Consider the following 10,095-nt stretch of genomic DNA (forward strand, 5'->3'; position numbering starts at 1 on the left):
ATCTGCTGCTGGGCATTGAGTGAATAAAGGCTAACCAAGATGCTTTTTTTGCACAGTCCAAAAGCTAATCAAGAAAGAAACCAGTCAAGCCAGTTTACTAGGACATTCCACACCGTCGCAAACATCCTTCTCTAGTTGCATATTTTTGGAGAGAGAGAGAGAGAGAAAAAAAAAGGGCGGCGATTAAGACCACGGTATAAAATTGCAGCTGTTTTTCCCCCCCCGTTTTGGGGAAACATGGCTTCTTATGCTTCAAATGCAGTTGGCTATTATTGTTTAAGGGCCGTTTTAAAAACAGTTCTCGTGCAAACCTTCTGTTATCAAAAGTGAGCGAGGAACAATCCACCCTGAGCAAAAAAAGAGGAAATTGTTCCGCATCTCGGCTGTTGGAAATCTGCTCTCCAGAAGCAGCGCGAGGACCGATTTTGGGCGAAGAACAATAGTCTTTGAAGGTAGTTTAAGCCATCCTCGTGGTCCTGGAAGGCTGAAGTACCATGACCTCACGGATAATGACTTATTGCTACCGAACCCACCACCGGAGAAAATTCTGCTTGATGCCTCTAACCATCCCACCTTGAGTACCTGCAAGAGGTGGCTTAACTACTGGTGTAAACTTACAGAGGAAGAAATAGAGGGGGGACGCCTATTTGCAACAATCTCAGCATCATCCCTACTTTAGTGAGTAGGGGATCTCACCAACTGGAGCTTGGGGAGGGCGGGGGGTTCCATTTTTTTCTCCAAAACTTGCAGATTGTGCAAGTTTTGTGACTCAACAGCTTTTCTGGCTTGTCACTGTGAAGGAGCTGAAGATTCATTCATCTCCCAGCAATATTTTTCAACTAGCTCTTTGACTTTAATTCCATGTAAATCGAAATACCTGCAATTAGCAATGACCTTCGCCAGTTTCAATCTTACCCAAGCTCCAATAATAATAGTAGTTTTAATTTTGCACAGCCAAAAGATTGCAACCCTGATTTAACGTCAACCTTTCCTCTAGCTCTGCCCAGCTGGCAAACTCCTGCCACGAGACCAAACTTTTCTTTCCCCGATAAAAATAAATCTTTCAGCCAAAACTCAAGATCTGCCTTCCCTACCAGACAATGGATTTCCTCCCAAACTCTTTTGACACGTGAAAAAGAGGAACAGCAAAAGGGATTTCTAAAAGGAATTTCTTCCCGACACGGTCATTCTAAGGCACAGGTTCTAAGCACATGTACAAAATTTAGGCGTGTCACAGCTGTAGCAGCCTCTACCAAAACTTGTCTCTCTGCACAAGGAGTGTATTGTTTGGAGAGTAAATGAGCAGCACATATTTTTTGGGAAGGGGGGAAGAGAGACTGTGTCTTAACAGAAACATGATGATCGGAGTCATATTGAGAGTAAGACAGAGCTCTATAAAATTCATATATGGGTGTAATTCCCCTTTTTCTTGGGGAATTCAGATATTCTCACTGCTGGTGTGCAAAATCTGGAATTGAAAGTGTATGATCCTTGAGACATTTAAGCACCTGAGAACTCCTGGATCAGACCCGTTTGTCTAGAAGAAATGTATTTTGCTGCTTCGGCTACACAACAAGAAACTTCCTTAAAAACTAAAACCGCTTTCCTAACAGTGGAGAAACACCCAATTTATGTTGTGAAATTGCAATGCTGCTGGAAGAATCAAGAGACACATCGAACAAAGAAATTCAGAGTCACACTTTTTCTCCATTTAAAGAGAGAGAGGTGGGAAATCACAAGCAAGAAATGCCAAGAAATGGGTGCTTTAAGGCCTGTTCTTGATTCCCTGTTGCTTTAAAAAAAAAATAACGTGTTTGTGTGACATGCTAAAAGACAAAATGCAATTGGCATCAACTCATCTTTGCGACTTTTAACCGCCAGTGTTTCGCAAACGGCACACAGAGTTGTCTCATCAGCTCGAGCGCACTCAAATGGTTGAGCCACATCCAAAAACGGTTCTTGACGTTTATGATTCCCTTGGAGGGCAGATCTTGCAAATGGTGTGTCCCCCCCCCCCCATTTCTCAAGTCTTCAAGGGCTGCCCTGCAAGGAGTAACTTTGCACAGAACGTGTAGGGGGGGGGCAGGTTCTCCTGGAGTGAATCCATTTTCAGGGCCATTTAACAAGCTGGGATATTGGAAGCTTCGCGGCGTCTCTCCCACGCAGTCCGCGTCGCGGAGAAACAAAGCGAGGGATACGGTGACAGAGGGTATAAAATGCCAGGTGAGACTTGCATACCTCTGCTGTCTTTTTTTAAAGCATAAAAATGCTTTCCTCTTGTTCTATTTCCCCCCCACAATTGCTCACATCTTCAGGGGCTGGAATTAAGTTGCAGAGCTAGTTCGGCGCTACCTGTTTTGGCAAAGATAATCTCAAAATTTTGAATTCAGAAGGCTCCTTCTAACTCTGCCCTCTAAGTGGCATTCTGCAGATGAACTACAAGTATAGACTGGCTTGATTAATGACGAAAATTGTAACCCAGTTTTTTTTTGTCTAACCTTTCAACCTAAGCTTATGGCTTAAAAATGGATCCTTCCACTCTAAAAGAGTTATTCTGGAATCGCTTAGGAAAAGTACGATGGATACGATGCGATAGGCCAGGGCGAAGTGAAGTAATAATCATGGTAAATTAGCTTGGGTCACCGTGAAGAGGAGATGAATTTTAGAGTCTCGTAAGGAGCAGATGGAACGAAACAAGCAGGAGGAAGGGGGAAAAAAAGGAAAGCTGGAATTGGATGTAGCGAGGCCTCTGGGTTCTTCCAGAAAAGAGAAATCACAGGACGCTCTGCAACCAGCGGAAAGTCACAACGGGCAACAAAATCTGATAATGGATGCAGCGTTCTCACAACTTCACACTCTCCTGTTTCTCACAGCTCCCTCGTTTTCACTCCCTTCAAAATACCTTTCGGTGCAAAACTGCCCCCCCCTTTCCTTTTTTCCCCCTTTGCAAACATAATTGTGGCAGCACCAATTTCAGAGAAGTGTTGGATGACATATACAAAAAAAACAACCCTCTGTTTTAAGAAAAAGGTCTCATGTAGAACTCAGAGAGATGCGGTAAAGACCCACTTGCTCAGAGATGGATGCTCCGGTGAATTAGGAAATGCTTTTCAACTTGTTTTCTGAACAGGTGAATTTTTTTCACACAAGGTCACGGATCCAATTTTTGTTTTTTGCAAAAAATAAAAAATAATCCTTTCACTGTCTTTTTTTAAGAAAAGGGTATTATCTGAAGCATACAAAAGATTTGTAAGAAAGGGGGAAGGGAGAAGGGGTCTTTTTTTTTGCTTTAATCTGAAGGTTTCCAGGTAGAGGATAACTTTGGTTTAGGATTAAGGATTGGGAATAATAAAAGGTGGAGGAACTAATCGGCTTAGAAAGAGACAAGCATTAAGTCACGCTTGGGCCCAGGAATATTTCTGGGTTCACGTTTCCCAGATACATTGAAAGCCAAGACTTTCTAGAACCCTTCTAGGAAAATACCGTGTTTTCCCTAAAATAAGACATCCTTATTTTCTTTTGACCCCCCAAAATAAGCGCTTGGCCTTATTTTTGGGGGGAGGTCTTGTTATTTTTGAGGTGCAGGAGGAGGAAGCGAGCGTGGTCACCTCATGGCTGCTGCTGTGTTGCAGCATTTTTAGGGGAGGTCTTATTTTAGCGCATGCGCTCAAAAGCTCCGATTGGTCTTATTATCCAGGGAGGTCTTATTTTCGGGAAAACAGGGTATATCAGAGATCACACAACCCTCATCGCACGCCAGAAGTCGTGAACGGATGTAGGGCGAAAGAGAGGTACAAGAAACAGAAGGAGGGTGTTAGCTCCAGTGGCACAGATAAAATATTCCTGATTTAACCTCAAGAGCCGGGATTTAAATCCCCGCTTGCTATTTTTTTAACATCCTGAGGTTTTCACAAATAGACGGTTTTCCCACCCTCGCCTGCCCACTGAAAGTTGGCAGCCTGTTGCTCAAACAGGGCCCCGATTACATTAGTAGTGGGGGGGGGAACCAACTCGTCCCCGACAGCGGCTAATGCACAAAAAGATTTGCTAACTCCGAACCGCAAGCTCGCTAGTCCCTAAACGTGGTTTGTTGCCGCCAACAACACGAGTCATTTTTTATTGCCATTTCGACGCGGAGTCTGTTCGCAGAACATATACTCAAAAAGCTACCGTCCGGGGATTAGAACGAGGTTTTCGTTTTCTGGAATTGCTTTTTCTTCTTCTTCCCAATGAAGGAATAATAATAATAAAAAAGAACTGAAGAATTTCCTGGGATTTGGCTCCAGGGTGACTGGAATCTCCTCGGAAGGACAAGGCAAGTCTACCACGGAAGCATTTCACCAATTCTACACTGGTTTGACGTTCTTTGTAGGAACCGCTGGGCGGAGATGCTGATTCTCTCTTTAAATTAAAACAAAAAATAAACGATCAAAACCGATGCGCGAGCTGTTGACTGTTTCCTGCGCGGAACCCTGTAGATTTTCCCCCACGACTTCGCTTGGGTTTCCAGCTTTTAAGGATCTCGTAAAGGCCAGCACCAGTGTACAAGAAGAGTTAAGAGTCAACAATGGCGTTTTCATTCCATGATAAAACCGGGATTGTGAGGAAGGCGAGGCGGGGGCCTCTGAGGCGGCGTTGACGGGTAGAGCGCTAGAAAAGGATTCGGGTAACCTGGCGACGGCCCATGGCCTGGCGGTGGCGGAGCCCCCGTCCTCGGGGGCAGTGGAGGGTACGGGTACGGATTATGGCCCATGGCCGCCATAAACGGTGTCGGGAAACGTCCTGCTGGGACCGCGGACGCCGGAGGGGGAGGGGGAGGGTTACGGCGAGGCATAACCGAAGGAGGCGTGTTGGCCTCTGAAGTCTGAAGTACGGGTGGAGGGGGCACCGGGGGCCGCCGGGGTCCTTTCAGGACCACCTCTTGGAGTTTTTCGATTTTGACCCGCCGGAGGTGAGCTAATTTCCTTTGGCTCTGATACTCGTCAATGAAGGCATCCAAGGGAACGTCGCCGTCCAGAAACTTCTCGGCCATGTTCTGTTGGAAAGAGGGAAGGGATTGTGAGGAAAAGAGGGAGGGTCACAGTCTGGAAAGAGAGAGCCCGTTTCTCACAGCATCTTTCTCTCTCTCTCTCAATGCTAGAAAGTAATTCGGCAGAGAGGACTTAGCCTACGGCAACTTTATTTATATATATTAATATTAATCACTCCCCTGGCTCAGCTGATAAAGGGAGGAGAATTTGCGGCTTAGAGGTTAATAAAACTGCCTAATATGTAAAAACAGCCCAAGTTCGAATCCCTGCTAGCTGATGAGAGCTAAATAGCTTGAAATAGATCTATATTAGTCTCCCTTCATTTATTTATCAGCACAAAGGCAACACAAACATGGTTTCCTGCCTGGAAGGCTCCTAGGGTGGAGCTGAAAGGCAAGAGGGAAGTAGTGTGCTCCCTCCCATATTTGGGCACGCCAGGTGCTTTGACATAACACTTAATCATTTCCTTGGCTCAGCTGATAAGGGAGGAGAGTTTGTGGCTTAGAGGCTAATACAACTGCCTAACATGTAAAAACAGCCCAGGTCCGAATCCCAGTAAGGGTACGGCTAGCTGATGAGAACTAAATAGCTTGAAATAGATCTAGACTAGTCTCCCTTCGTCTCTTTATCAGTAAAAACGTAGCACAAAATGGTTTGTTGCGTAAGCGACTGGCTCCTGAGGAGGGCCTGAAAGGCAAAATAGCAATAGCAATAGCAGTTAGACTTATATACCGCTTCATAAGGCTTTCAGCCCTCTCTAAGCGGTTTAGAGAGTCAGCATATCGCCCCCACAGTCTGGGTCCTCATTTCACCCACCTCGGAAGGATGGAAGGCTGAGTCAACCTTGAGCCGGTGAGATTTGAAACGCTGAACTGCAGATAACAGTCAGCTGAAGTGGCCTGCAGTACTGCACCCTAACCACTGCGCCACCTCGGCTCTTCAAAAGGGAAGCAGTCATGCTCCCTCCCATATTCGGGCAGAACGGGTGCTTTGACCGAAGAAAAGCACTTATATAGACAGCCCTGAAACCTCAGAAACTATTCCAGCAAGTCCTAAGAGCAGATGTTTCCTACAGTGTTTTACCTCGGTGTCTTCCTCAATTTTGGCCCCTTCCGTCTGAAGAAGCGCGAGGAGGGTCTCCAGCGAAGCATTATTGGATTGTCTGTCTGCAAACCGGGAGGAGGGGGCGGGAGAAGAGGGACAGCCATGAATTAAAGTCGCGCTCATAAACGAATGATAAGATCACCACGGAGTATAAACAATTTTAGAAGTAAAAGAGAAGAGAGGCCATGAACGTGACTGCAGTGCGTTTAGGTTTCAGAACCCGCAATGATTATGTGCTGGCAACGGCTTTCCTTCCTGGCAAACCGAAAACCGAGTTTTTGTGCAGTGGTTGAAGCCTGAGCTAGAAACTGGGCACTTGTGACTTTAGTTGCCCCGCAAGACGTGTGTGCTGTCGGTTGGAACTGACATTTAAACAGTTAAGTGCATAGGTGAGGCTGGGCCAGTAAGAAGCGAACACGCATATCACATGCATGTTCAAGGGGAAAGAGGCATTAACTCTTTTGAGTTTAGAACATGGAAGCGCAATGTTTTAGCTCTGTTTCAATACACTGCAGGAGTTTGCAACCATGGCTAATTTTGTTCAGATTCTATGCTTACAGTATTTTTCGGACTATAAGACGCACATTTCCCCCCACCCACCCCAAAAATGAGGGTGAAAATCTGGGTGCGTCTTATACACTGAATACAGAATTTTTGGCCATCCAAAACACCGCCCCCTTTGCAAAAATGGACATGCAGAGGCAAAAATGAGCCAAAAATGGCCTGTTTTTTTTGCCCCCCCCCCCCAAACGGGCATGCATAGCTTTTAGGAAGCCTGCAAAGTGGTCCTGGGGGCTGGGGAGAGTAAAAACGAGGGGAAAACGAGCCATTTTTGGCTCCCCCCCCCGGAGCACTCTACAAGCCTCCTAAAAGCTACGCATGCCCTTTTGAGGGGCAAAAAACAGGCAGTTTTTTGCTCATTTTTGCCCCCCCCCCCAGCTCCCAGGACCACCTTGAAGGCTTCTCAAACTCTATGCATGCCCCGTTGTTTCACAAAAAATGAGGCGTGTAGAGGGTTTGGGAGATCTGCAGAGTGCAAAAACGTTTTTTAAAAAAAATTACCTTTTCAAAATCTTGGTGTGTCTTATACTCCGAAAAATACAGCATGTAACACTAAACATTAATTCTTGGATGGATTCCAGGATTGTTAAGAATGGACATTTTTGGTTTGGTACATTTTTTTAAAGAAAGCTACACGTAATAACAAGGAACTTAGCTTGGGGGCACCTCTTTATTACTGAGAGGGGGTAGGAAGTCAGCCTCAAAATTGGGATATCTTATGAAATGCAAGGACAATAATGAATATAAGTATACTTTCTGGGGGAAATAATGCTAATGTTAACTGAATATATATTGTAGAATGAAAATGAGGCTTTTAGTTATACTACATGAAACAGTAAAGAGACTGTAAATATTATTTGAAGATGTAGATGTTAAAACACTTGTAACCAAACGACATGCTGCATGTGATGATGGTTTTATTTTTATTTATTTATTTATTTATTTATTTATATATTTATTTAAAGTCACAACCCCTGGTATGCCCAAATATGGGAGGAAGATCACTACTTCCATTCTCTGTCCTTCGGCTCGTCACAAGAGACCATCCAGACAGAAACCCAATATTTTTTACTGTTGCCTTTTTGTTACATTTGTTATATTTGTGCTGATAAATAAATAAAGGGAGACTAGTATAGATCTATTTCAAGCTATTTAGCTCTCATCAGCTAGCCATACCCTTGCACAGGTTCGATTCCCAGCAAGGGTATGGCTAGCTGATGAGAGCTAAATAGCTTGAAATAGATCTACACTAGTCTCCCTTTATCTATTTATCAGCACATACATACATACATACATACATATATAACAGAGAGATACGGGGTGTGTGTATGGGGGGAATCGTAGTAGGGATGGATTGCTACAGGCAGGGGAATAAGAAACCATACGAAATCATAATCTATTAAATGAAACAATGAATGTATAAGAATGATAAAGGTTAAAACCCCTGTAATCAAATGACATACTGCATGGGATGATGGGCTTTGTTTTTCTCTTTTTTTGCGGGTTTTTTCTCTCTCTCTTTTTTCTCTGCCTTTCTTTTTCTATTGTTATGTGATTGTGTTGCCTATGTAACAAAAATAAAAAAAACTTTCTATTAAAAAAAAAAAATTGGGATATCTTGATTCAAATATTCCACCCAACCCCAAAACTCCCTAATGGACTTTGGGGGCGCGCCTAACTCTTTTTCCATCAAAGTCCACTCCCTGCTTTGCAAATATTTTGTACACAGCCCCCCGATGGCAATTGTGCTAGGCGGTATACCAGAAGGCCGAGAGGAACAGAAAGAGCACAAACGCACCTCTCCATGCATACATACCGAGCGAGAGGAATGTTTGTGATCGATTGATTAGAGAGCCGAAGTAGGATAGGACCAATGTGGGGGTTTAAACTCTTTGGCAAAATGGCTTACTGTCTTGTTGATGAGTCCTGAAATAATACCAGCTGCTTGGAAACTTCTGCCACTCTTCACTGACTCCCTGTTTTTGTTACGAGACAATATATTCCACAGAGCTTTTTTGAGGGCTGGGCAAGGAAACATGGCAGCCTTCCAAATGGAGCGGCCACCTCCAGGGACTGGAAGGACCAGCGTGCAGGATGTATCTGTTCTTATCAACATCTCATTTCCCCAAATGTTTATTCACACAAAAGTTTTAGCTTTTTCATAGGCAAACCACGGAGGCTACCAAACATCGGCTGGCCCTAAGTTACGTTTTGTTTTTATTGTATTACTTTTAGTTCTAAATTAAAACGTGTTTTAATCACTAACGATCTCAATGAAGGCTCCTCTTTAGATAGAAAGAGTGGATAAATTTAAATATCTCCAGATTAACTAACCGCTGCTGTGTACGTCCTTAAGCGACTGAATCAAACCCGTCCTTTGCCACATATTTATATTATCTTACAATTTGCAGCAGATTTAGATTTAGATTTTATTAACATTTGTAGGCCGCCCTTTTCCCTGAGGGGACTCAGGGCGGCTCACATAAAATCAGGGAGGGGGAACACAAACAATGACATAGACACATATAATAAAAGTAATAAGCAACATACATTCATCATTCGGGAGGGGCGGCTATCCTTGTCCCCAGGCCTGACGGGATAGCCAGTTCTTAAGGGCTGTGCGGAAGGCCTGGACGGTGGAGAGGGTACGAATCTCCACGGGGAGCTCGTTCCAAAGGGTCGGGGCTACTACTGAGAAGGCCCTCCTCCTTGTAGTTGCCAGCCGGCACTGGCTGGCCGATGGAATACGGAGGAGGCCCAATCTATGAGATCGAATTGGTCGCAGGGAGGTAATTGGCAGGAGGCGGTCTCTCAAGTATCCAGATCCACTACCATGCAGGGCTTTATGGGTGACTAATAGCACCTTGAAGCGCATCCGGAGATCGACAGGTAGCCAGCGCAGCTCGCGGAGGATAGGTGTTATGTGGGTGAACCGAGGTGCACCCACAATCGCTCGCCAGCTACTCCAAGTCGCTTCTGGAAAGGAAAAGGGGATTGAGTTCATTCCTCCCGAGCATTACCTAACTTGGTTTTCTTTATCTGGTACGCTTCGAAGAGAACCTGTAGCTCTTGATACTTTTGGGTTAACGTGGCCTTCAGGGCATCTAATTTCGGCTGGTATAAGAGATTTCCTTCGGCTAGGCTGTGGTTACTGGCCAGGGTCATGTCTTTGCTAAGCTGAATGTTTTGGGCCTGCAAGAGAGAAAAAAGAGGCAGACGGTTAGGCAGAAAATTAATTACAGAGGTGGGAAATTTCTGAATTTCTCTCTGGTGGGGAAGCACAGCAGTCAACCACTTTTTTTCTGGTGTTCGTATTAATTAGCGGGGGGAAAAGTGGTGGTGGGGGGGGGGGGAGACACGCAATCCGGATTGCCTGCCTGGCTCAGAAGAAACCAGCAGA

General features: G+C 44.8%; 1 protein-coding gene across 1 annotated transcript; it reads right to left on the reverse strand.

The window, feature by feature from the left end:
- Positions 1-1,827: 1,827 nt before the first annotated feature.
- On the reverse strand, positions 1,828-9,887 carry VPS37B (VPS37B subunit of ESCRT-I; the record flags this gene model as incomplete). The annotated part of the gene is given in 3 exon segments (XM_087705524.1): positions 1,828-5,035; positions 6,114-6,196; positions 9,716-9,887. Coding segments are annotated over 3 exon segments (714 nt in total), but the record flags the coding sequence as incomplete, so codon positions are not given.
- Between the last annotated feature and the right edge of the window lie 208 nt (positions 9,888-10,095).

Source organism: Thamnophis sirtalis, unplaced genomic scaffold (assembly GCF_051295495.1).
Source record: "Thamnophis sirtalis isolate CommonGarterSnake01/CBP01778 unplaced genomic scaffold, rThaSir2_p1.2 scaffold_2, whole genome shotgun sequence".
In the NCBI taxonomy this organism is placed as follows: Eukaryota; Metazoa; Chordata; class Lepidosauria; order Squamata; family Natricidae; genus Thamnophis; species Thamnophis sirtalis.